The 27,616-nt window shown below is 39.0% G+C and overlaps 1 protein-coding gene across 6 annotated transcripts in view; it reads right to left on the minus strand.

Moving 5' to 3' along the window:
- The window catches only part of trim2a (tripartite motif containing 2a), a 29,068-nt gene extending 1,796 nt beyond the window's left edge, over positions 1-27,272 (minus strand). The window contains exons 1-11 of one of the 6 annotated variants that reach the window (XM_020639687.3): positions 27,081-27,272; positions 9,088-9,266; positions 7,019-7,256; positions 5,837-5,988; positions 5,519-5,699; positions 2,282-3,005; positions 1,988-2,091; positions 1,595-1,762; positions 1,037-1,217; positions 574-644; positions 242-382 (exon numbers count right to left, since the gene is read on the minus strand). In XM_020639687.3, the coding sequence (XP_020495343.1) occupies positions 242-382; positions 574-644; positions 1,037-1,217; positions 1,595-1,762; positions 1,988-2,091; positions 2,282-3,005; positions 5,519-5,699; positions 5,837-5,988; positions 7,019-7,256; positions 9,088-9,221 (2,094 nt within the window). In that variant the 5' untranslated portion in view covers positions 9,222-9,266; positions 27,081-27,272. Of the gene's footprint in view, positions 1-241; positions 383-573; positions 645-1,036; positions 1,218-1,594; positions 1,763-1,987; positions 2,092-2,281; positions 3,006-5,518; positions 5,700-5,836; positions 5,989-7,018; positions 7,257-9,087; positions 9,267-10,872; positions 11,001-11,587; positions 11,735-19,936; positions 20,118-27,031 lie in introns of those variants that run through there. The other 5 variants (XM_020639683.3, XM_020639681.3, XM_020639689.3 and 2 more) reach the window with 5 other exon arrangements.
- Between the last annotated feature and the right edge of the window lie 344 nt (positions 27,273-27,616).

Genomic DNA, 27,616 nt, shown 5'->3' on the forward strand with positions numbered 1-27,616 from the left:
TAACACTTTATATTAATGAGCATGTCTGCAAATTATGCGTCAATATCACTGAGTTTAGCATGACGAGGCCATGTGAATAACTTCTGTGGCTCAATTATAATTTAGCTCTCAATCAGAATGACATCTTTATATGTTAAAATAATTTTGCCACAAAGACACACCCTGAAATCCAGACTATAAAACCAGCAGGTGGAAGAGTCGACCTTGTCTTTTTTATTATTTCAGACCTATTGACACTGACCTGTATCCTGCTGTTGCCCCAGTCTGCCACTATGATGTTTCCATTGACATCCACTGCCACTCCTGTGGGAGCGTTGAACTGCCCGTTACCCTCACCGTTAGAACCAAACTTCAGCAGGAATTCCCCTTCTGTGTTGAACACCTGGGATTTCAGTATCAACGTGGTAGAAAAAGGGAGACATTCATTTGAGTTACAACAAACAGACGAAACAATAAACACAACATGTAAAGTATTACATCAACTTAAACATGGTTTAGTTAATTAAAAGCTGCTTATCAGAGACTCTGTACACCTGTGATGCACAGATTCCGTTGTTCCTTTACTGCACTTACTTTGACTGAGTGGTTGTGGAAATCTGTCACTATGATTTCATTGTTGTTGTTGACAGCAGCAAAGTGAGGACCTGAATAAAACAAAGTGACAACAAAGACTCTCGTTGACCTCATGGAGGGTGATTTTAAAGAACATGCACAATAATACAAATACTACTGCAACAAATAACAGAAAAAATGTGAGTGAACTAGAATATTGGTATCTTATGATGCTGTACAACATGCTGTTTATAAGGACAGAGGAGCTAGTGTTTTATGAATTCAAAATTTAATCCATGGAGAATTAAACAAGCATCAAATGTATGCCCTAAATGGTTCTTATCTCTTATTCTAAAGGTTTTTAAGGACTTTGGGTTCCTGGTTTGGCATTCGTCTTCATTCCACATGCAGGTGTGATCTGGTTGTAGAGAGAGAGCGAGAGAGAGAGAGAGAGAGAGACGGTAGGGGGCAGTGCACATATTACCATTGAGTGTACCTGCAAACTGCCTGTCGCCGTTGCCACGATTACCAAATTTGGTGACAAGCTTGCCGTTGACCTGAAAGATGAAGACGCAACAGGCCTTGTTGTCCACCACGATGACGTGTCCGTTTTTGTCCACTGACACACCTTTAGGACCCATCAGCTTCCCCGAGCCGATCTTGTTCTAAAGGGAAAAAATACTGTCACATTTTATCACTGTACTGACATTTAACTGTTTTAAATGGAAAGTAAAAAGACAGCAGGGCAATTTCTGTCAACACATCTAAAAAGGGGGGAAAACATTACTTCAAAACATGTGGTTAATTGTTCTGGTAATTTTTTAGGCAAATATGTCAAACATGCTCCCTTAAGCTTCTTAGATATGAGAAATCCCTGAACACTCAGTAAATGTGCATGAGTTTAGAAAATTGGAATGGAGAATGTTCAGGCTACAAAACCAAAAATAAATAACATTTACTTTGAATACCATGTTTAAATCTCTTTAGGGATAGTATACCATGTCGATGTATTTACAGAAGCAGCCTAAATCACCTGACTCACCTTAAACTTGCCTTCACTTGAGAAGATGCTGACCCATTTGTTATCGTAGTCAGCGATGATGATGTCACCGTTTGGGTGGACGGCCACACCCGTTGGCCGCTGCAGTTGACCCGGTGTTCTGCCTCGGACCCCGAACCGGCTTTTGAACAAACCATCGTTTGAGAAAATCTGTAGCACAAAAACACATCCAAGGAAAGCTCTTTTTAAAGACGGTTCCGTGTGATCTCAAGAAGTTCGACTCAACAAATGTCCAAAACACGCACTGAACAGAAAGAGACGGTGAAGTGCAGAGGCAGCATTGTTCAAGGAAAGAGTGCTTCACCAATGACTTATTAAACAGGTCACTGACTTCTGCTATATCTGGCTGCTGAGAGCACAGGATGTTGTTTTTACCTGGACGCACTGGTTGTTGCTGTCTGCTATCAGAACCTTTCCCAAAGCGGAGGCAGCCACTCCCTGCAGGTTTGTGAACTCTCCTTTGTTTCGGCCTTTTGTCCCTGGAAAATATATACATATTAGTAGACGGATGATGCAATCTCCTCTCATCTTACATTTAAATCAGAGACTGTATCATATATCTGATTTAATATTTCATGTGCTACAGTAACATTTGGCTGGTATAAAACAAACAAACAGCAACTACAGGTTTGATATCAAGACCTTGTTACAAATTCTCTGTTTTCCTACCGATCCTGAATATGAGGTCGTCCTCGATGGGGTTCTCTTTCCTCCTCCCACTGCTGTACATACTGGCTGGCCTCTTTATGGCCTTCTGCTTGATGTGACCACTTCCTGGAGACTTCAGCCTCTTCTTCATGCCGTCTGAAGTCGGGGACACATCTATGGACTTGGTGGCCTTCACCTTAAAGGGGCTTCCTTTGATATGTTGGTCGTATAACCGCAGTGATAAATGAAAAGTCCCCTCTTTTGGTGCAGTGAACAGAAACTCATAAGTGCCATTCTTATTGTCCAGAATCTCTCCTTCACCTTTGCTCCCGTCAGGTGAAGAGATTTCCGCCCTGATGACTGCGTTTCCCATCTTGCACAGCTCTCTGTCTTTGTCTTTAGTGGTTATGGTGATGGAGGTGGGTACTCCTACCACACAATGTCGCAGCCCTTCACCTGTAGCTATAGTCTCAGAGGCCACGGCGTTAGTTGTCACAATAGTGCCCAGGTTGTGGATGGACTTTTTGAGTCCCTCCGTCTCCACGTTGAAGTCCAGCTGGTCGTTCTCTCCGGGCTGCAGAGGAAGCTCCTGGCTAGCGAGCTCCATGAGACGTTCACTCATCTGTTTCTTTACCAGCAGCACCTCGGCCTCGCTGCCGTGGCTCAGAGCCTGCTCCGTGAAGTTACAGCTGCTGTTGATGCCGTCCTGACCCTGCAGCAGGCTGTCCAGCTGGGCCTGGAGCACCTGCAAAAACAAACACCAGGGGGCAGCAGAGTTATTCTGTTGTTAGGTAGACAAGTGTTTCCCAGGCTTTAAGCTTGAAATAATAGATTGTAAATTAAAGTGAAGCCAATGCGAAAGTGCAATAATATTATTTGGATCACTGTGTGTGTGTGTGTGTGTGTGTGTGTGTGTGTGTGTGTGTGTGTGTGTGTGTGTGTGTGTGTGTGTGTGTGTGTGTGTGTGTGTGTGTGTATTTAATCATCTAGCGACCCCACAGTATTGTCATGATCGTGCGAGTTTAAAAGCCCAGGTTGGCCCAGGAAGCTGCTCCAAACTGCATTTAATGAAATATATCACCACATGATGTTTCAGTCACTGTCTGATAAAGGCCTAAGGCCTGAAACATCATGTGGTGATATATTTCATTAAATTATAATAGGCAAACAACAGGAGAAGTCCTCACACACAGATTCCCTGAAGTTACTTTCACAGTCACTGACATAACGCTCGGTTGAACAGAGACATCTGTAGTGATGTTGGCAGGTCAGAAAAAAACTTTTTTAACAGAATCATTTTTTAAATGTTTTATTATTAGGGGACCTCTATCCTTGATCCTACATGTAAACATCTAAAAAGAAATCTACACAAAGCAAAACTTCAGCTCCTTCTAGTCTGCAGATGTGACTTAAACTAAGACCGTTTTATTTGACCAGCAACTTGATAAAAACAGCTTCATATCTCTATGAGAACAGGTACTGCTGTTCTTTCAGAGACTGATAACATGCAGGTCTTCAATTTCCTTTACACATTACTCTATTTAAAATAGTCGCATAAAAATACGATTTTTAAAAATCACTTTTTTCTTCTCATTGGTGAAATACATGACTTCATGAAACATCTTTCAAAGATTCATGCTTTATTCATCATGTGTCTTTCATTATTTATAAATGTAAATGATCGCAGTAGAAAGTGTTGCAGCTAGTGCTCATAATAAGCTAACAAAAGTCCCATTTAGATCATGACATCTGTTCGTATGCTATAATTTAAGAGCTATAAAGAAGTCCTTTGTTGCTAATTACTTCACTATTTCATCCTGATAAAAGAACCCGGACAGACTCACCCCAATCTCGCCATCACACTCCTCTTCTTCTACAACAGCAGCAAGAGAGGCCATGTAGACATTAATGTCAAACTGGAGTCAAGTAAGTCCTCAAAGCGACTTCCACTTTAAGGTCTGAAAACTTAAGAGACTGTCCTGAGAAACTGTAAAAGCAGAGCTCTAGCTCCGGAGTAAATAGAGGATTGAGTGTTTGCCGCATGAAGAAGAGCAAAGCTGTGTTCTGCTCCCTCACTGCACATGACACACCCAAATCATCCTAACTGTATATGTAAAGCACTGGCTCCATCTAGCTTCAAGCCACAACACAGCTGAACAACATATTCTCCCCCCCCCCCCAGTTTTGATGGCACACCAGCCACTGAATTGTTAATCATCAGTGACGCAGATCCCTGAGGGGGTGGCAATCACTGAGAACCAGACTGTATGATTGGTTGTCTGGATTTGGGTGGTGCACCAGCCCCCATGCCTTGTTAATCGCCTATCAGACCATCTGAGTCCTCTGACACATAGATCAGCAAAAACAGCCTGATGAGTGGCCTGTGACTGCTATTCAGTAAATGTTTTGTTCATTGAATTTCTTATTTGATTTCTTGTGATTCCAAAAACTCTTTTTACGAGCTGTTTGAATTTTGTCAATGTTAAACCTAGAACTATCCTGTGTCCACTCAAACCTCTAAGTATACAGCTCATAACAAAACATGTCCATTGTATTTCAATTTCCTATACAGAAAAAATCTGCCTTCTGCACCATCATGCAAGTAAACAAACTGTTAAGCATAAAAACATATATGAAAAAAATGTGTCTGCATTTTTAAATTGAAAATAAAAAAAACATTTGAACTATAACCCCTGTTGTGGTACACTTTCAGTACCCAAAAACCCCACTAGGGGGCAGTGGCAAACATGAATAACTGTGCATCAAAGCTTCTGGGTAATACAGCCACAATAAAAGTTATAAGTGTTACAAAGTGCTTTAACCAAAATGAAAACTCAACAACTTACTTAAGGCAGCATTCAAGGGGAAAAAAAGCTAAGAAACATGACTTAAAATATGGAAAAACCCTATCCACATCCACAAACTCCTTTTAGTGCAGGGATTACTGCTGGAAAAATCTAAATCAATTGTTTAGAATCAATCGAAATTCCAAAGTAAGAATTTCACAGTGTTCATGATGTGGTTCAAATTCTTCAGAAAACCGTTTATAAACATTATAAATTATTCACTGTCTGGAGAAAATTAGTTCTACTCTGCAGCTTTGAAAGTAGAAAAGAAATGAATACTGGAAACAATTTGGATTGCCACAATCCTAAAAACTCTTAAATGTCTCTTCCTGTATGTCTGATTCATCACTGATTACCTCTGCATGTGTTTCAGAGTAGATCAGATTTTTTTTTCCAGATGATTTTAGTTTACCTTCTGCTTGAGGCCATAGTTGACTTCCAGCTCCATGAGTAAAACACTCTTGCGCACATTGAGAGTCTTCTGCAGCTCATCAAAGGTTGTGTGGATGCCATCCTCAATGGAGCTCTTTTGATTGGTCAGCTGCTGCAGGATCTCTGACAGCGTCTGCAACGCTGAGTCGATCTCTGGCAACCTAGGAGCAAGAGAGGAAAAATAAGAAACGAGCAGAACATTTTTTATGTAGGGAGTACAGAGTCAAATGACAGAGTACACATATCAAGTAGGATTGTGTTTCCCATTAACGCTGCTATCAAGGACTAATATGCACACCTCTTCTTAACAGCATCGAGCTGGTCCTGTAATGAGGCCTTGTGTTGTTCCACTACATCTTTCAGAGGCACAGTTGGGTGTTCTCCGTGTTCTCCGCTCGTACACTCCTGACACATGGCCGTCTCACATGGAGGACAGTAAAACTCCATGACCTAAGCAGCAGGAAAGACCTCAAGATTAGACTCAAATATAGGGTGGGGGTTACATACAAACTCTTGTAGCCACATTTGGATCAATTTTTGGGCGGACTGAAATATCTACTGGACAATAACTGATGGGATGCCAAGAAATACAGGACAGCTTTTTATATTCCCAAGAGAATGTAACACTGAGTTTTCGTCTAACACCATGAGCACGTTAACTTTTGGTTTAGACTTTTGGATTGCTATGAGATTTGGTACACATTCAGCTAGCTAGTTGAAGACTCCTACACTGTATAAATTTCAAACCATTTCCGTTAAACTTAAAATTATTTTTTAGCGTGAAATTTGAAATGCATTACAAATGCCCAAATACAGTTTTTACAGTATTTGAATAAGGAGTTAAGACATGGATAAACAGAACTTACTCCCATTAAAAACAATCTAAAACAGAAGGGATAGAAGCAATAGGTAGAACATGGTACATACAAATATCATTTTTGCCTTTGTCTGTATATGTCCTAATTGTCTCTTTTGCATATTGTGGAGCTATCCCCCAATATTTCTTACTTTAATCCCACAATTAGAAAAAATAAATAATTATTATCAATCTTCTATATTGGTCTATATTGGTTGATAAAAGCTTTTCAAAAACAGTAAAAGTTAGTCTTATAGCGAACTATCACATCACTTTAAAGTTTTAAGTTACTACCAATGACCTTGACATCTGAGCTGTTTGTTATCTTTTTTCATCGCACTTGGAGCAATGATTAAGAACGATTATCACCGCATTGCTTGTGTAACTAATTAGAGGAAACTGAATGTTTGAATTTGGTGGCTTATGGGTCAAACGTTTATGTTAAGGACCAGCTATCATATACTTTCCTTGAAAATCTCTGAATTTATTAGACATACCAGTTTTTTATGTCACATTTGTTGAGCATCTTCAGGTTAAATGAGGTAACAAATTGTTATGTGTATTCATGTGAGTGAGAGGGAGGAGGTCAAATGTAAGGGCAGAAAAAGTGCGTGAGTCTCTTACGTTGCCTCCATGGTTGGGGCAGGACAGCAGTTGTCCTGCAGCCACAGTTGTGATGTTGTTGAGGGCGGCGGCCTCCTGGCTGCAGCTGTCCGGCGCCCGCTGCAGCACGTCCATCAGGTTGGTGATGAAGAAGTTATTCTGCAACGCCGCCACACCTTTCTCCGGCAGGATGGAGGTCTGGCGGCACACGGGGCAGGACAGTGTGAGGCTGTGGGCCGGGATGTAATTCTGAAGGCACCTGGAGGAGGAGAGCAGCAGGAACACTGAGTGAACTGAACACTGCGAGTGGGAGCAGCCTGTAATCAGACGGATCACAGACGGAGAGTCTGCAAGGAGACGTAGGTGGTGTGGTAGATGGAACAGGAAAGACAGGGGACTTCGTTATCTTTAAACAGAGAGATTCACAGACAGATATGCAGTTATGACTGTGAATACCACAAGATTTTCTTAAACCGGGAAGTTTCTTAACATAGAAAATAAATCAAGCTTCACAAATCTATTACAGGGTTATGGTTTGGATTGTTAGTGATTAGACATGTGCTGGGGGTATTTTCGGCTTTTCTTTTGTAAACAAGAGTTGTGGGAATGTGCTGTCAATCTTAAAGTACAGTCACTGGTATAGAGGTGTTCAATATGTCAGACTTTACATTTCACTGCACATCTGTATGAGCATGTGACAAATAAAAAATCTTGAATCTTGAAAATATCATAACAGTGATACACGGGTGCATTCGTGGGAGAGGAAGGTCATAAACCGCTTGAGATCTCCAGGAAACAACTGGAAAGTACTCGTTATCACAGGAGAACAAAGTAAATAATATGTGTGGATGCATGTCCACCTCTGTAACATGTAAGAGAGAAATGACTGTAATAAAAGTCGAAACAGCTCCACTGTTCAATGTATCCGAATAATGACCCTCCAGAAGCAACCAGAGCGAGGGGACAGACAGGCACAGTCCACACTTTCTCTTTGTGTCCGGAACAAAGGCGGACTGTCCGGGAGGATGACACCAACATACAAAACTCACACTCATTACAAGATCCAGATATTACTACTCCTGGATCTCAGTGGGAAATGTAACCAAATGCATTTACTTTCCATCTTTTAAAACTAAGTCCTGCTCTTGGGAAAGAGGGAAAGAAGTTACTCACTTCCACTCGTCAGATACGATAGTTATCAGGTTACAATTGTTCACAGCCTTTCTGTCTTTTCAAAACTACTTGAGATCTCCATATTGGGACATTTTGAATGTCTGTGTCTCATTAACAGAAGGATTAAGTGTTCCCTTACAGGCTTAGAGAATTGTCCTACTTCTTGATCCACATTTTCACAAAGTTGTTTAACAAGGCTCATAAAAAGTGGACCTTCCAGAGATATGTGATGTGATGCTGTAGATAACATTGTTTAGTTACTCATCGTCAACTTGAGCAAATCCCAAAATAAAGTGCAGCATATGAATAAAAAGCAATGGTAATATTTTTATTTTATTAGCATGGAAGGTTTCCCGTTGCTCATGCAGTGGTGTCATTTCTTCTTTGTCTGTTGTTTATTCTTTAATGTGACATTCTGTATCCTGCTGTCTGGGCCAGGATGCCCATGTACAAGAGATTTTGTATTTCAAAGGAAATATTCCTGGTAAAATAAAGCTTTAATGAAATAAAATATGATAAAAACTATTGATCCCTAACCCTGATATATGTATATATTACAGTAAAGCACTGGCAGGAACCATTTTTCTACATAACGAGTGCTTTTCTATTTGCTACGTTTTTGTATCAAAAGGAGTTTTTCAGATTCGATTCTCAGATATTCTGAAATGTACAACTTTTATTTGTAGATGACAATTGTTGCAGTGTGATATTGATATTTTCTCTCAAGTTAAATATCTGAACACAACTACATCTCTAATTATTATGCAGTAAACTCACAGTAGTACTTGTCTATTTTTCCATTATTCATTTGCATATTGAAACTCCAGAACTTTTTCTCATGTCTGTCTGATTTACAAAATAAAATGCAGGATTGGCTAATCATCCCTATACAAGAACAACATTGTAACTCCACTCACCTCTCACAGAAGGTGTGTAGGCAGGGCAGGACTTTGGGGTTCTCGTAGCGGTCCAGACATATGCTGCAGATCAGGAACTGCTTGTCGATCTGACGGACCACTGGGCTGGGAAGAGTTGAGCCTTCACTGGCCATCCTAAAACTCTGACATACGAGTCCCTCTTCCTCTTACCCTGCACCCTGCAGAGGGGAACAGAGGGAGGACGAGATGAGTCAGGTCATAGCAAAACAAAAATACACGGTGTGTGATCAAACACACAGCTGAGAACCATGGAGAGGAGTGGAGATGTGTGGTTTGTAAAGATCAAAGGTCAAAGCAAAGTGTCTTTCCTTCTTTCTATCCTCTTAGTGAGAGAGGAAACAAACAGACACATTAAGAAGCTCCTGTTGTTAAAGGCTTTGTCTGAAAACCATACAAACAAAGTAAGAAACACCCTTACTGAGTATAGGCCAAACAGATAAAAAAAAAAAAAAAAAATCTGCTAGATGTTTTTCTTTTGGTAATAAAAAAAAACTCATTTAAATATGATAATAATTTCCTTAAGTCAACATACCAAAAGCCCTGACCACATACAACAGCTGAGAGGTTGTAGATGAGGTCATTGCTTCAACAGCAGATGTTTGCAAAAGTGAAATTTGGATGAAAACACTAAAGTAAAGTCAGAGTTTATCTATGAAGCCCGTTTAAAACAACAACAGTCGACCAAAGTGCTGTAACATAACAACACGATGCCAAATCAAAAGATGTAGATGATGAAAATGAACATTTATATATAAATAAGAGCATATAGTTTAAAAAACTCCAGTGTGTCAAACTCAACTGGAATTAATAGCCAACAAAAAGGTATTTAAAACTTTCAAAGGACAGAACAGTTGTAATATTAAGAGGTAGAATATCCACAGATCAGGAGCAAATGATCAAATCATAAAGTTTCTCTCAAAGGTTTTGAGATTGGGGGCCATCTTTAGTTTGATATCCAAATCATGATACATCCAAACATGCCAACATGTGCCCACGTCCAGCAGTTTTGAGGAGTTGCTTTACCATCAAGGTGTCGGATTAATGCATTAGCTTTTTAAAATACATTTGTGATTATTGCACATTTGTTACACTTTTGCACAAATTCAGCTCTGATGGATTTCAGCAGGTTCAGTCCACGACCAAAGAGGTATGCTACCTTCTAAGATCTTTTCATATGATTAATCTTAAATGGATTTACTCATATGATCCACCAGGTTTATCAGTACAGGACAGACCTTATCAAAAGGATTTAGGTGCTGCCAGATGTGAATGATTCCCATACAGTACATCCTGTTTCTTTGGATATGTGAAAATCAATTCAGAGTTTCAGTGATCTTTGGCCTTTCAGTGGGGTTTTGTTTATGATAATATAAAATCAGGATTAAACATTCAATTTCCCACAGATATGCTAAACTGAGCTTTCAGAATCAGTTTGTTTTGGGTGATAAAATCGGTGCATTCCTAGTGTTTAAAAGCATAGAGAGAAACAACTATTCATCACAATTACAGAAAAGAGCGAGGAAAAAAACATTTTGTAACCTCTTCAAGGCTCTTAACCATAGTAAAAACAGAGCAGGAATACGTGCAGCAGCAGCTGAGGCTGGATGTTTCCCTCAAAAGAGCACTCTAACTAATTAATATTTCATCATAAAGTGAAAGCAGGGCACACTATGTTCAGCTCTCATCAGCAAGAGACAGAAATCAGAACCTACAGAAATAAACACTAACACTGTCCACTATCTAACGTCCACATATTCTTCATACCTGAGCAGTAGTCTTCCTCCCTGCCCAGTTTTATGTGAGACATCTTCTTACAGCGTCCTCGTGTCTGACTCCTCTGTAACGCTATCTGGCAGCTAACTTAGACACAAAAAGTGTGTCAGTGCTTTTATTGTCCCCTCACATTGGAGATCAGCACAGAAACAGGCCACCTCTGCTGCTGAGAGGAAACCCTGCGGGACTGGGATTCTTTCTACAGTGCACTCATGCACTGCATGTGTTCCAACGCACCTCCTCAATCTTCTCCCTCTATCTATCTCGCTCTGAAAGCTGACCAAGTAACACAACATGCGGGGATGTTAGGAGCCTTAAAACAGAGATTTAAGAATAGAAACTGCTCGTAGAATGATGTACTGAAGGTGTCAAGTTGACTGGGAACAAAGATAATTCAAGGCTCGCATGTGATGTTTTTTGTTTTTTTTTGCTTTCAGTTGCCAAACAGTTCAGCTTTAGAGAGCGTGTCTTGCAATGGAAACAGAAACAGAAACGTACTATGGCAGCAGAATACTGACTCAGAAAGAAAAACCCGCAAGTGTCGACCACTTAGTCAACATTTGTCCAAGCCTGTAAGCTAAAACCAGCTTCAGAAGCAATATCACCATTCAAAATACACTAAATGATAACCAATGTAAACACTGCACGCAAGCACAGACACGCACTAACTAATGCTCAAGTGTTAAGGTGTATGTTAATGACTTACCAGCTCCTCACAGAAGATTAAGCAAACGAGCAGAGCTTCAAATATGTCACTGATTATGAATCCATACAGACAGACACAAAAGGACAACAGAAGCAGCCCCCGCGCTGACGGTGCACAAGGTCGCAGCAGCCGCACACACACACAAAAAAAAAAACTCAGCTCTTACATAATCAGACCCACACAAGCTGAGCGGAATAATTCCTGCTGGATTGAGCTGTCTCCTCGTACGCAATCAGCGGGGTATACACACACGAGGAAGGGAAATGTTATTGGAGGAAATCAAATGGGATAAGAGGAAGTTTGAATTTTGTTTTCTTCATGCAGTGACAACCAAAATAAAAAAAAGTTACAATGATGAAGAACTGTAGGATAAAGAACTGTCTAGAATTGATTTAAAAAGGCTGATAGCATTATTTTTAGGATAGACTTAGTGCTGCATCTAGAGGCGGATCAACAGGCGTCATCCACTCCAGAGCCCACACTGAAACACTGGCTCCATGTGAGCGTAGTAGGAAGATTTTTTTTTTGTTGCCCGTAAACCTGCCTTCAGGTCATATCAGCCCGGAAATGAGATGATGCTTCCCTGCAGGTATCAGCCAGCAGTCAAACAGGAGCCGACGACAGGATGTGTGTGAGTGTGTGTGTGTGTGTGTGTGTGTGTGTGTGTGTGTGTGAACGACACACAGCTCCTCTGTGTGTTTTTGGGTGTGTTCACACACGTGAGCCAAGTTGAGGAGGGGCGATTTGTCCAGATTGTATTTCAGTTTTTACATCATCTCTTCCCCTCCCTCCCTCTTTCTCCTTTACTCTCCCTCATCACTTCCTCTCCTCCAATCACTCTTGTTTTTGGCTCAGTCTGTCTCATCCATTCATCCTCCTCCTCCCTCTCTCTCTCTCTCCCTCCCTCCCTCTCTCTTTCTCTCTCTCTCTCTCTCTCGTTCTCTCCCTCTCTGAATAAATGCTGGCTCACTGCAGTGCAGCAAGCGTGTGCAGCATCAGGAGTATGTGACTGGCTGAGGGCTGATGATCTAACAAATGGGAGGAAAAAAAGGGGGACAGCACTTATGGGTCCAATCCAGGCCAAAAAGTTGAAGCCAAAGGGATTTTTCTGAGCACAAATCTGTGTGTGTGTGTGTGTCTGTGTGTGTGTATGTGTGTGTGTGGGTGTGTGCATACTGCTGACTCACTGTGCAGTGAGAGACTCATTAAAAACAAGGGTGTAAGGGAAGGTCAATGGCAAAACAAGATAAAAGAGAACGAAGATGAAGATAACTGATGATTAGGTTTGAGGGGAAAAGTATAACAGAAAGAGGTGCTCTAATCAGATCTGTGCATGAAAACATTACATCACAAACACATACTCTGTTCATTATGTTACTGTGACGTTTGACATATTAGTTGGTCAAATGTTGAAAAAAGTATTAACCTCTAATTCCTTCATACTATCTCAAAATAATAATAAATAATAATGAAGAGAAGCTTACTTTCTTTCTTGAGAAATGACAGAAAAAAAACAGATAAAGGACAGGGGTAATGGTGCACCATCTTACTGCACTGCACATCTCTGTCTGTTAATACAAACTCTATAACACTGCATTTACAAGAACAGATATCCTGAATCATGTAAGCAAAGCCTGAACCTGCAATAAAACCCTGACCTTCTGGATGAAGCTCTAACTAATAGTGCGTGATAGTCATAGACTGTATAAAACATGGACGTAGTGTCAGCGAGGTCAACATCATGGGTTTCTGGAGAGACATTATGAGGAGTGATAGCGGTCACCATGATTAAAATGTGGACTATGTAACTTTTTGTCAATCTACTAAAAGGCTACGAGGTGTAGTTGAGGCAGGTCTTAAGCATCCAGGCAAACAGCTACAACACTTCCATCTGTCAGTCAACATATCCACATCCCAATCATGGCTAGTTATACAAAAAAAACCTCGACACAGATGAGTTGTAGAAATATTCAGCCACTTACAGTTTTCACCAAAAAGATATGAGCGAGGGACTAAACCTGATTTTTGTAGGATTCACATATGTTTTCTTTGCTTTTAAAATGGGTATTTTAATGCAGGGATTCCTTGATTTTTGCCGCCGGAGGCAAGTGGACACTCAAGGAACTGCAGTTTTTTGCATTTCTACATTAGCCTCATTTTTTTACTTTGCTAGGTTGTTGCTGGGTGTTCATTATCTGTTTCAAAGAGACCCTTGTTGCACACCTCAGTGAATATAGAAATAAGTAATGTATTCTAATTGTTTTCAGTGTTGTTCCAGATTGTTAAATAGCTTACCTAGTCTCTGAAACAGGTCTGGTGTTTCACTCAGTCACAGCTGTTTCATCTGGTTGGAGAAACAATCAATGCTAGTACGTTTTAGAAAATGTTTTAGAATAAGAGGGTTCATGGCCTGCTTAGCTAGCTAGCTACTTTGCTACATTCATGAAACCAGCCGCAAGGGTGTAAAAGTTGTTGTCAGAATGTGAATAACAACGCCCAAATTTAAACTTTTCTTCAATCAAAGTTAAGAATTTTGATGGCTTCTGGTGCCTTACATCGCATAGCTTCAATATCAACTAAACTGCCATCAGGTGAATGAGTGTGAACCGGTCTCTGACTCACTGATAAAAAATATGGAACAAAATGACTCGTCCTCCCTATACAGAGTTTGGATACACAAATCTGATAACTTAATTCAATACAACGATCATCTTAAATCTAATTATATGCACCATGTCTATTGTTTGAAAAATAAAACATAGAATGTATAGGATCATTAAAAAAAAAAAAACACAGAAATACAATTTTCTTTGATGTCTTTGAACTCTCGAAAGATGATAAACAAACTCTGAAGTGGGTTAAAGATCAAAGTCCGACTAGTCTACTTGAAGAAATGCAATAATAACAAAGTACTTCATCCAGTACAGATCTACCCCCGGGGGGGCATGTCGACAGGGATTGGGGGAGAGAAAGGTGGGCTTAGCATCAAGCACGTGTTCAAGATTAGGAAGGGGATAAAATATGCATGGTTAACCAGAGGGCTTTGTTTTGAACCGTAGTATCTGTGGATTGATTTAATTCCATTTTTGTTAGATTCAAGAGAAGGTAGACATGATGTATAATAAATAATCCATGTTCCATTGTGTTTGAAGCCATAATTACTACCGTACTTTACCATATCAGATAGTTTTTTTTTCCTGTTAGGGGTTCTAGTGTAAATACTAAATTTACAGTATTAACAATGATGATGGTATTACTATTCTATACGAGATTAGCTGCAGACAGACAGAAATGCACACACCAAGCAACAACCCCCGTTTGTCGAGTGTCCACTTGAGGCTGGCGGCAGAAGCACCGGAAGTCACATACACACCCATTCAAAACAGCAGAAATTAACATGTTTACAGGCTGGTAAAAAAAAAAAAAAAAGATCAGCACTTTTGTATGAAGGATAAGAGTTGGTCACAGTAAGTGGCGTAGCTGACTTGACTGACGGGTGTTGCTGTTTGTCAGGAGGCTTAAGACCAGCCTTTTAGCCTGACTCGTTCATTTGACTGAAAGTTAGATTGAGACAGCATTTCCAGCATGGTGACTGACCACCATCGACTGGCTTCCAAAGCCCCCTCCAGTAACCAAAGGGTGACATCACTCAGGCTTTATCCATTATTATTTACAGTCTATAGCAAACACTCACACTCAAGGACTAAACACACAACGCCCTCCAAGCCTATGCCAGGTGGTGATTATATAAATACAGTGAGGGGGGTTTCCAATGTTTTTCAGTTGTTCCTTTCATCTATAACAGGGCTTACATAAAAAAAAATGTTTGAGATAAATTGAATGGACTTCTAAATCTTTAAAGTGTGGAAACCAATTGATGTTTGGACATAATTTCAAAGATTTAGTTAATTAGGCGGTCATTAGCAGCTTGATTTAAATTAATCTTGTGTTTGCCTCTGCAGATTTTGCCATTTTACATCTACCAGTTTAAAACAAATTAACTAAACAGTTTGTTTTAATTATTTTCTCCTATTTCATTTTGTAAATTACACGAGTTGATCTGAACAGAGCTTTTTCAAACATTTCTTTATTCCTGGCAGCTCTGAGGCTGTTCCAGTGATCTCATCTCAACTGCTGCCAAACTCAGAGAGCTGTGAGTCAGTCAGAGGAGTGAGGCCCAGAAAGAGAGGAACTGATCACATTATGGATGAAAGATGAAAACATAATTGCAGAAAAGTCTATAGTGCAGATGTTTGACATCAAACAGATAAGACTGACAATATTGTAATTATTTTATGCGTTTATGATAAACAATGAGAAATCAGTATGTTATTATCACCAGCGATATGTTTTGAATGTACGCTAGATAACAAAAACATCGTGCCATAGTAACAACACTGGTGATCAATTCCACAGGTTATTTTTGATGAGTTGTTGTAGAGGCCGCCTTCAATTTGGATAATGCAAATCTTGTTCATACAATGGCATCCTAACAGCCACCAGCTTCTATGGCAAACAACATACTGCTACAATCACTTTGTCTTAGCGAAAGGAAAGATATGCAATCTGAATGTGGAGTCTCCAACCTGCCTCTAGAAATCCAGAAATTAAACTGGGCCCTGTTTTGACCTCCAATATTAACATACAGGTCTTTATTAAGGGCTTAATAAAAAGGTATTTGTTATTTTCAGGTGGTGATAAAATGTTATATTATATCGAGTGTGGAAACACAGCATGAAAAGAGGCCCTGTGAACATGTCACTTTATCTTACATTTTAAAAGGAGTTATATTTCAGATTGAATAGTGTGATTTCAGACTGTAGGCTTATTGATTTGTGATGTTAGCTGCACCAAAACATATTAGGTTAGGAGACTGAGGAACTAAACCTTAAACTTAACTTTAAACTGGAAGCAAGAGGGGGCTGTCTCTGTCTGATATGTTTAATTTGTACAAACAACAATGTAGAATTTGGAGGCAAATCACCGTAATAGAGAGCTAAAATTAGCTAATTAACATTGATTTAAGATGAAACTGATGGGAAGTTCAGCAGTTTAGTCACAAACAAATATTTTCGACAATTTTCTTTATTGATGTGGTGATGACTTTTGAGAAAGGTAAATGGATGAAAAGAAATTTAAAAAAAACACCCCGACCAAACCTGGATTTATACCAATTAAATGGAAAGCTATCCCATATTTATACACTTATCTCAAAACCACAAACAGGAATCTTTAGATTTGCACTGGATGAAAAGACAGTTGATCCCCATTGTCTCTTGGATAAACCGCCAAAGCCATCGAATGTCCATAGATAAACATTGCATTCTCTTCGTATGCTGTTGCTCCCAATTTCAAATCTTTTTTTGCTAAGCTAGGGTAATTGCAGCCTTGTCCCAGTTCTGTAAGACTTGTATTACCTTTCATTCAGGCAAAAGTTTCCAAATGTTTATTACACTGAAAATCCCCATAATCACGAGAGGAAAACAAAGTGAAGGCTACACTTACTGTGTTGACATTGATGAGTACAAAATACACAACATCATCATTATAACTTTGTTGACAATGTCAAATTACTGTTGCAGTTTGTAATTAAAGTCGTTTGGTTTAAATAAATTCAACTCTAAAACCGAATCATCTGTTCATTAGGTTTATTTCCACGGTCATCACAACTCTTCATCGGGTGCTTCTACAATGAACAAGCCAACAATTGTATGTCATACTTCACTATTTATTAAGGGCTCTCCTGTTCTCTGTTTTAGTAGAATCGGGGGCTTTAGCATGCCTTTAATGTTAGATAAGGAGACATAAGCCGCACCCCACATCACCCCTCCCACTCGAAGTCAGAAAAACCAGCAGCATCTCTTACAAACCAATAATAATGGTGAACGAGTTTATATATCCGCTGTAGCAGTTTTCACGAGAAATAAATGCATATATATCTTTAATGAGAGCCCTGTAGTTGTCCTGTTGTTTTCCCATCTCATAGGTTTGTTTGGTTACATTTCAATGTTGCATAGAAAGGTCGTACTCTGAGTGGATAAGGAAACCCATGTCAATGTGTCACCCTGTTTTATACAGTATATCTGCCAACCGTGCACTCTGGTGCCACAAGATAAGACCAAGCTCTGCCTGGTCTGAGTGCATGTATGTTAACTATCGGCCTCAAATTAAAGACTACAGATGTGCTAACGTTGGGCCTTTGGAAACTGTCCATGCTGCACATCTGTCAACCAGAATTTAGAGAAGATAAACATTGTGGTCTCCTGTCCAGTTGAAAAGCAACAAAGGATATTAAATGGCACTTAAGGTTCCCATACTATGTTTTGACATCCATTTACAGTTAGCAGAAAATAATAAGAAGTAGTAAAAACAAAATTCTGCAATCTGTTAAAACAAATCATACACAAATTTAATATATTTCAATTGATATTTATCAAAAAGATTAACATTCTTTTTTTATTTTAATGGGAGTATACACTATTTTGGACCCAAACCACTCACAGCTTAGCACAAATATCAAAAACAGAGGGAAACAGCAGGCCTATGTCTATCTTAATGGAAACATAATCTGCCTGCCAGTACCTTCAAATTACATTTTAACACCAACATTATCAAATAAAAAAAAGGTATTTATCAGGTTATTTATTTTTTATTTTTTTTGGGGTACAGGAAGCAAAGCAAAGAAACCAAATATTTCTGTTTTTCAGTGGACTGTTTGGTAGCGTAGTACCTGCTACCAAACAGCAGAGACCCCTCTAAGTAACTGAAAGATAAAAGAAATGTGAAGAGATATAAATACTTAACAGGACAGTTGTTGAGTGCCAGAGCCAGGCTACCCGTTTCTACATGTTTTTTTTTTGCTTAGCTAGGCTAAGCTAACACGCTTCTGAATGGGGATTTTGTACCTGACAGAGTGAGAGCTGTTACGTTCTCTTATCATAACTCTTTGCTAGAACTGTACAATTCATCTCAATATCATAGTTATCCAGATATGAGCACTCATAATAAACATACTACATTGTTTTACTTGTTGTGTGGAGGCCTAATTATAATGGCTTTGTTTTTAAACCACTTTGATGTAGTCAGATGTAGCTCAGGCTAGCGATCTTTTACCCTCAGATTAATAGATGCCAATTTACTGTTGAAAAAAACCCAGCTTTTTGAATTTATGTTGGATTTAAGTAGGTCATGTTTCACACACAGGTATGAAGTGAAACAAAAAGAAAAGCAAAATGACTTAAAATCGTAATTCAAAGCTAATATGAACTTTTGAATCTTAGTTAATTCATTTAAACTCATCGTTATCACTGCACATCACATATTTATTTCTCATTTCATGCAGGCCTATACTCTTTGTCAGGGAGAAAATAAGCACATTTCTCAGCAGAGTGAGAAGATAATTTGATGTTAGTTGTTTGTTATAAATGTATGTTTGGCAGTCATTAAAGAGGATCAGCTTTTAGGGTACGAGCTGTCCCTTTGCTTTTTTACTTAGAACCGGATCCTGAGAGGAGCTGTGATGCCGATTGGTTCTCGTCTTATTACAGAAAAAAGTCAGTGTTGTGATTTTTTGTGCATCATCTCATTACCTCAACAGCTTCAATGATGCTGCAAGATTTCTTATTTCATTACATCAGCAGCTGATACATTGACTACTTTTGTGTTGTTAGTTTATTCTCTGTGGATTTGAACCTTCTTAAATAGAAGACATACAAACACTTAAATCTGTCAATAAATTGAACCATAAATTAAATAGGTGACCAAATCGAGGGTCTGAAGAAAGACAGAATTTAAAGCCATTGCAGGCAATCTTTGAGTCACATTATTAACGTGACATGACTTTTTCATAAAGATACAGAATACAAAAACAGTTTTAAACAGATGAGCTGAAGTCACTGAGCATGACAGACAGGAAGGAGGAAATGAGAGGAAAGTCACATTTTCTTGCGTGCGTACAGTTCATTAAACTCCAGCACAGAAAGCACCTTGAAGCACGTACGTTGAGAGTAAACAATATGAATGTTTGCGATATAAACCACTTAATATTGAACTGGAGCTGGAACATGTATTCATAGTGTTGGCTCACAAAACTTCCAGTTTAATATCCTGGATTTACAGAGGCATCTTTTAATCATCATCTTTCCTGGTCTAGAAGCCAAACAACACAAACAGACACACAACCACTTTAATTACCGGTACATCATATTCTGAATGGAGACTTTCCTAAAGCATTATTTAGAGTGTTTGTGTTCTTCCTTTTCATCATGACTTTTTTTGTTTTTTCTTCCATCATTAACCCACTCTTTCCATTCCTCCTCTCCTTTTTTGAATTCTAAACATCCCACTTACTTCAGTTCCATGGCTGCTGTTTCCCCTATCTTCTCTCTTCGGTTAAAAACAAATGCTGCCCCCCCCGTCACTTAATCCTTCCCGTCTCTGATATTCACAGTGGTTTGTGCAGCAGGCAGAGAGGAGAGCACATGTCAGAGGCCGGAGCTGTTACAATAATCCAAACAGACTGACAGGGAGGCTCTGGGTGAGCACAGACAGGGGAGGAGGGACGGGCCTGTGTGTGGTGTAAAGGGAAATGCAAGGACCAATAAGAGGGTCAATGAAGGCAGGAGGAGGCGGGGTTAAAATCTTCTGTGGCTACTCTTTAACCTCAGAGAGGGCAAGAGTTCCAGACGCACGATGGGAGAAACTGATAAGGAGTGAAGGTGTACATGTCCACAGGGCGTCTGAGGGAGACTGAAAGAAAGGGTCACCAAATATTCCAATCGGAGCAGAACTATTTCATAATTTCAGCCCCTGGTGTAACAGCATGGCAACATATCTCTTTGTACTTCATTCTTGACTTTTCCTTTTAAATAAATACCTAAAAGAAAAAGTTTACTCTGATTCAATGTCAACAACTTTATCTCCATTTCCAAGAAAGGCCCAAAGAGTACATAAGACCTGTTTTTCTCTTAAGCAAGCTGCATTGACATCATTCTTTAGGGACACTAGTTGACATTTTTTAAGTTTAGACCTCCTCCCTAAAAAGGATTGAAATATGACATAACGATGTAAAATTAACATATTGTTTTGATTGCAGTTTCGCAGACTCCATTATGTAAGAGACAACAGCTTGCCAAAGTCACAGTAAAAGATACAAGATGGTCAAGAAAATGATCACAAAAAGCAACAATGAAAATATGTATTACAGTGCAGTCAGATGCAGGAACATGATGTGTAAAACCAAAGTTAATCAAGCATGTTGCTATCTTGCCTGTAGTGCACTGTGGTGAAGCTGGTAAACAAGACGACAGAGATGATGTAACAAATCTGAAGAGCTTGACTTTTGGTATTTATAACACAAAACAAGCCAAATCAACCCTCCTTTGGAAACCAGAACAATACTTTCTTTGAAATCCCTCGCCCTTTCCCACCAATGATCATTACAAATAAGTTGTTTTTGAATTATCATATCAAACAATGTAGATAGTATATAACTGATCCAATCCATTTAGTACTGATGTCCTATGACCCCTGTGTCTAAGTCCTTAACAAACTGAACCACCCTGAAGCCCATCCATTGGTCAACAAAATCTTCACCTCTTCAGTAACACAGCACTACACAAGCCTGTCAGCTACAGATACCTCCCAAGTTCCTCCATGTTATATATTGTCCAAAACAGTCAAGACCTTTGACCAAATGAAACTGGCAAAATAAGGCTCAAAGTTCATTCTTCTTCCATGAAACTATCCAATTTATTCATTGTCCTTTACTTTATATCACACACATATGAGCACTATAGGGACTTACTGTATTTCTCTTCTTTGTCATTCTGTAAGTATTTGATATTTTTACCAAATAAAACAGTTTGAATGCCTTTTTTCTGTATTGCATATAAAAAAAAATGTAAAATCAGCATCTTTACTTATTTTATGACCCTGAGTTTAACTATCCAGTTTCATGATAGTAAAATGGACATCCTGTTCCGACACAAAAAGAGACAACAGCCCCTATCATGATCAAATAATTTCTTCACTGAATCTTGTAAAAGAAATATTGGTGTTTCACAATTGCATGAATCAGTCAGTCTGTTTTTTTTAGGCTGTACACACACTACCACATATACACACACAATATCCTACAAACAGGAACACATGTACAGAACATAGCACAGATATGCATGCCCCCTGATAGTTTCTTATTTCTTGAAAGCTTTAATCTTGTTGGCAGGCCACAAACTATGTTTGTTGTAATTATCTAAATGTGTTTTTGCTCTATGCACATCCACATCCACTTCACTGGGTCACTTAGAGCACAGAAAATGGCTCTGTGTAGAAACTAATTCAATAATTTTTATCTGATATGTCAATTATATGTAACCAAGTAAAACAGACCAGATGTAAGATTTGAATCTACAGCTGTGCATTTTGAAGCTCAAACGATATACTGAACATTAAACACAACCAAACCAATGACATCATTTAAAGGCTTTATATGCGATTTTTTGATCCAGCAGATGTCGCCCTTGAGCACCAGCATGAAACCAAAACAACTTGCGCTGCATTGCTGTGTTAGCATGCTAATGCTAGCGATCTTTATTATGCTCGTATCTTCACACTGCATGTAAATCTACCCGAAATGACCGTGCTCTAGAAACGCAGTTAAGCAGTGAGTACAGTATGTTGTTGTTCTTTTCTCTAGACCCTCAATTAAACAACTTTTATTCGCGAGGGGAGGAGCCAGCTGCCATCCCGGCGATGTCAACAAACTGAAAATATGACTCGGGAAAACATCACAGACAGTGGGACTCGGGTGTTACACCGATTGTAGACAGTCATTACTCAGTTATTTTCAGAGGATATACTTGATTTCTATTACATTTAAGTGTGAAAATTTTTTAAGCTAAGTTATCTTGAGATCATGTAAATGTGTATGAACCAGCGGTGAAACAATTAGAGAAGACTGTTAGTAAAGAAAAAAAAAATTTTAAGTAAAAATGTTGAACAAAATTTCCAAAGTTTTTGAGATTTGTATACTTAAAACTACTACAGTGATCCAGGCCAAGTACAAGTCTGCAAGTCTGTTTCAGAATCAAAACATTATTTTAGCAAGTCTAGGAAAATACTTTGTAGCCATAAAGGTTTTTATAAATATACCAGACTGTAGGGAAGGTAGGGTTATTTTTACCTTTGCGTCTCTCATTCCCTCAGGCAAAGTAAACAAAAACAAAGTTTCTTTACGTAAATGTAAAAAGCCAGACAGAATGAATCCATGAAAAGGGAGGAGAGAAAGTTCACAAACAAAGCAACTCAACTCTGCAATGTTTGCTATCATTAATATTCCACTTTCTACCAAGTGTTTTTAGTAACTCACCATTGCTTTCAGATAACAACAAAATGCTGAAATGAGAATGTTTACTGGACCACTGTACAAACTTTAATTCAGTGCAATTCTTTTAATTGAAACAGGACATTGGAATGTTTTGACTACTGTTCACAGCAACATGGTGAGGAGGAGGTATATTAAAGATGCTGATCCTGGCTGGAACGTGACATGCACGGTTTGTTATGACAGAGGCTGTCTGAGAAAGCAGAGCACAGAAGGTATTTGTGGCTACAAAAATAAAAAATGTCTGGAGGAGGCTTCAAGTTTTTGCAGGAACCATCTCCATATAGTGTATTTTCAAAACGGTAAAAGGCTTCAGAAATGGTAAAGTTAGATTTTATAGTGTGTTCATCAGGGTACAAATAATAAATCAGTAAACCAGTTCTGTATGTGGATCAAGAGAACGTTAATTTTCAACAATCTTGACAGACACGAAAGCATTTAAGATCTCCATGGAGTCACATCCACCCACAGCATGTTTTCACTTACTGCTAATCAGCCCTCTCACGACTCCATGTACTGACTGTGCTTGACAGCGTCCTGGCTCCTCTGGGTTTTTATTCTCACCTCGTAATTCCCATCATATATCAAAAGCAGACATCAGAGAAAATAAATGAAATCTTCTCTGTGTAGGTGTTTAGTACCTTTAAGATATCAAGCGGAAACATTAAACATTCACTACAGTAGCTTATCAAATGTGAGGATTGTTCAATTCCCTTTAATAGTTGTTGCACATTGAAATATATATATATATATATATATATATATATATATATATATATTTTTTTTTTTACCCGACTGTTTAAAGATGTTGTATACTATATTTTATGGAGACTTCGAATTTGTGCTGGGCTGTTTTAGTAGCTACAGAAAGAGGAATACATCAACTTTTTTTGAGAGGGTCGATACAACCCTAAAGTCGGTGTGTTATGTACACAGGTGGAGCCAAAAGATTCTAAAGCTTAGCGTAAAGAACAGTGGGTTAGCGCTAGCCTGGCTGAAGCCCATATGAACTTAATCTCACTTTCTCCACTCTGACCCCCCAATATAATGGTAGGGGAAACACTGATGTGTATTGTATCCCCCATATTATATCAGACTTCAAGTTAAACATAAGCAAAGTTTAACTGAGCAAAAGTGAGAAAATACGCAAGAAGTGGAAAATAAACCTTTAGATCACGCACTGATTCTTTTACAGAAATGAATTCCCAAACAGATAAATATAGTTATTTGAATTGAATTAAAATGTGAATGAATCATCAGTTCAGTAGATCAATGTTACATGCATTTTGTCATTCTATTAATCAAGCTGATATGTCTTACAGTTTAGGCAGCGTCACTGAATGATACACAGCTTTCTCACTGCTTGTAGCTGTTGTGTTCCAGTAAACTTTCAATCCGTAACACACAAACACACAGCGACTTCCACAAATCCCTTTTCACTCAGACACACAGAGCTACTACTCACATCAAGAGTCACTAAGCTGGCTGATGTCCAATCATGATCAATCAGCTTTAACCAGCCAGACGTAGCTGTAGAGCCTCAGCCGAGCTCACAGCACAGAGCTCATTGATCCCTGGTGGTTAGAGAGTCACAGGGCAGCAGGTCAGCCTGATCTGCAGGGCTTCAGTCACTCTACTCCCTGAAGACAAACGTCAATACAAACACCAGCGGACATTGCAATGGAAAGAGATGCTTTATCTGGACAAACAAATGTTCATGGTCCAATCAACAGACCAATCAGCTCATCTGGTCTTGTACAGACTAGTTGAAGCCCTTAACCTAGTATGGGCTGGCTTAAGTAAACTTAAATACAATGACTATACATACCTTAGAGCCAATTTAGTAGTTAATGATTAGTGGTATAGATAATGGATGGATGATGGATGGATGTAACCCTTGATACTTAATTACCGATATGTCAGACCAAACACAAGTGTAGTTTGAGAGGCCGTATGATATACATGTCAGAAGTCATTGCTACTTTGTCATAGGTTTCTATTTAATTGCTTCAGGAGGCATTTTGTTTTTTCAGTCCTTTGAGTTACAAAAAGAGCCTATCAACTAGTTTATGTTTAAAAAATAGTTCTGTCAATGTACCAAGTGTATCTATGAAATTCATTGCGTGTGTGTGTAAACACAGCTGGCCAATAAATCTGATTCTGATGAAATCAACAAGAGTGGATTTACAGTACAAGCATCTATTGAGCCTTTATGTTTGACATGTAAGCAATATGACAAGTCAGCCAACCATGACAGGTAGGGTAAGTGTACATTCAGCATTACTTCAGTGCAATGAGCCATCTTTATGGTTGTAGTGTTTTTCATTATTAGGATCATTGCAGTGCTGCAGCTGCAGCGCCGTGTACCTCGGCTGCAGCACCGTGTACTGCAGAGGTGATGCAGCTTTTACTTATCGATCTCGACTTTCTGTTCCCATAATTACTCACGACTACATTCAAATATCTCGAATGTCCCAGTGACTGAAAAAAATGCCACACACACACACACACACACACACACACACACACACACACACACACACACACACACACACACACACACACACACACACACACACACACACACACACACACACACACACACACACACACACACACACACACACACACACACACACACACACACACACACACACACACACACACACACACACACACGTTTAAGGTATTATAGTAACAACTTAACATTATATTGAATAAATAATGTGCACAGAGTTTAACCAATAAAGTAACTAAGTAGAAAAAGATCCATAATAAATGTATATAAAATGTCCCACACATTGCAAACAATGCTTCGTCTTTCAGTTGATACATGTTCAGAAAGTTTAACATTGTTGCTTAAAATTTAGAATACTTTGCTTTTTTCTACCCCACTCATAACTCATAACGCTAAAATAAACTGTCTTTAAAACCAGCTAAATCTGCGACACAAGTTCACTTAAGTTAGGTTACAGAGTCCACACTGAAGTTGAAGCTAGCTAGTTTCAACCTAAAGCCATGTTGATGTTTGGTTGCAATCTGAGCCAAAGTGTGTCATAAAGTCCAGACCCACAAAAAATGATCACAAAAAAGAATGTTTCCCACTACCTGTAGCCAATACTGTAGTGTGTCGTCTTCCATGCCCAGTTTTCTTTGAATAATTTGCTGTCCATAAGCTGAGAGGCTTAACACCTTCAACAGGTAATGTTGATAGAGGACAACTAGAAACAAAGGCTGTGTCTGAAATCATCATATATAGTACACGTAGATGGAAATTGGCCATTGACCATCCTTGCCTACACCAGAGCACTCTTGTTTCTCTACTTTTCTTAAATAGATTAATGACACTTTTTCATCACAGATATTTGTCATATCATAGTGGAAAACTGAACATATGAAAACAACAACACATAACTCCATTCCAACAATTCTTGCAGCTGCAACAACTGATCAATAGTAACTGAATCAACACACAACAATATTGATAACCAATCAATAAAGTGAAGCCATGTCCGGCCAAGGCAAGTATTAAAATCTGAGGAATCCAACCAAATCTACACTTCTTTCCAAGTTCATCTACAAATGATACACTAGTCAACTAGAACTACATAGTGTATCTTTAATTGCACAAAAACACACTTCCAGATGAAGTATTCTGACAGTAAACCTAATTGGTGTATTAATGTGGAGTGTATTGTCACCAAATGTAGCCTAAACTTCCCAAGTCAACAGATAAACGTATTCCATAGGCCCTAAACTCAGCACGTGCATCAATAGGCAGAGAGGTTTATTCAAGTATTCAAAGATTGAAGATGCTGAAACACACATTCATGAGCCCGGTGCTTGTCATGCTGCAGGTTTCTGCATGGGACACTATTCACAGGCAAGTCTATGCACATGCATATTTAATGTCCATCCAGAAATACAATCAAGCATTTTAACACTTCTGTTAAATAATGTAATGACCTCAAACTCTTTCATTTAAAACAAGTTTGACCCAATATGGATAGGCTATACTGTGGGTCAGAAAAAGAAAAACACTGAGTTCAGAAATCACTCACCTAAATGTTATCTTATCTGCCGGTGCGACGCACGAGGATGTAACCTTACCGGACTCTCTTGGGACTTTGTCCGGTGTGTCTGCGGTGTGTGATTCTGTCCTCTTTGAGAACACCGTCCTGTCTGCAGCTCTGCTATGTGTGATTCTCTCCTCCTTGAGAACACCGTCCTGTCTGCAGCTCTGCGTGCACTCACTCCCGGTTCATTTACTGAAGTCTCCGCCGACTGTAAAACAGACCACCGCCGCCGCTGCCGCCGCCGGATGCAGTCAGAGCTGATCCAGCCCGGAAACAAACTTCATCAATATTACATTCACGTGTAAAAATAGCCTCGGCATTTATCCATGCATTATTTCTGCTGTTCTCTGCCATGGTTATACAAGCTTTGTTTTTTCTTTAGGTTATTAATTTATACAACAAAGTTTTAGCAAACTGTTTATGTGAGAAGTAGCCTATATATAATAAATAAAAACAGTTACACGGATTGAGTCACAACAAAACAAATCAGACTGGTATTTTTTTTTTATATGACATACATGGAAAATAAATGAAGAGACAATACACTTGTAGAGATTCAAAAGAGACTGA

The sequence above is a fragment of the Labrus bergylta genome, chromosome 1 (assembly GCF_963930695.1).
Source record: "Labrus bergylta chromosome 1, fLabBer1.1, whole genome shotgun sequence".
NCBI classification, from domain to species: Eukaryota; Metazoa; Chordata; class Actinopteri; order Labriformes; family Labridae; genus Labrus; species Labrus bergylta.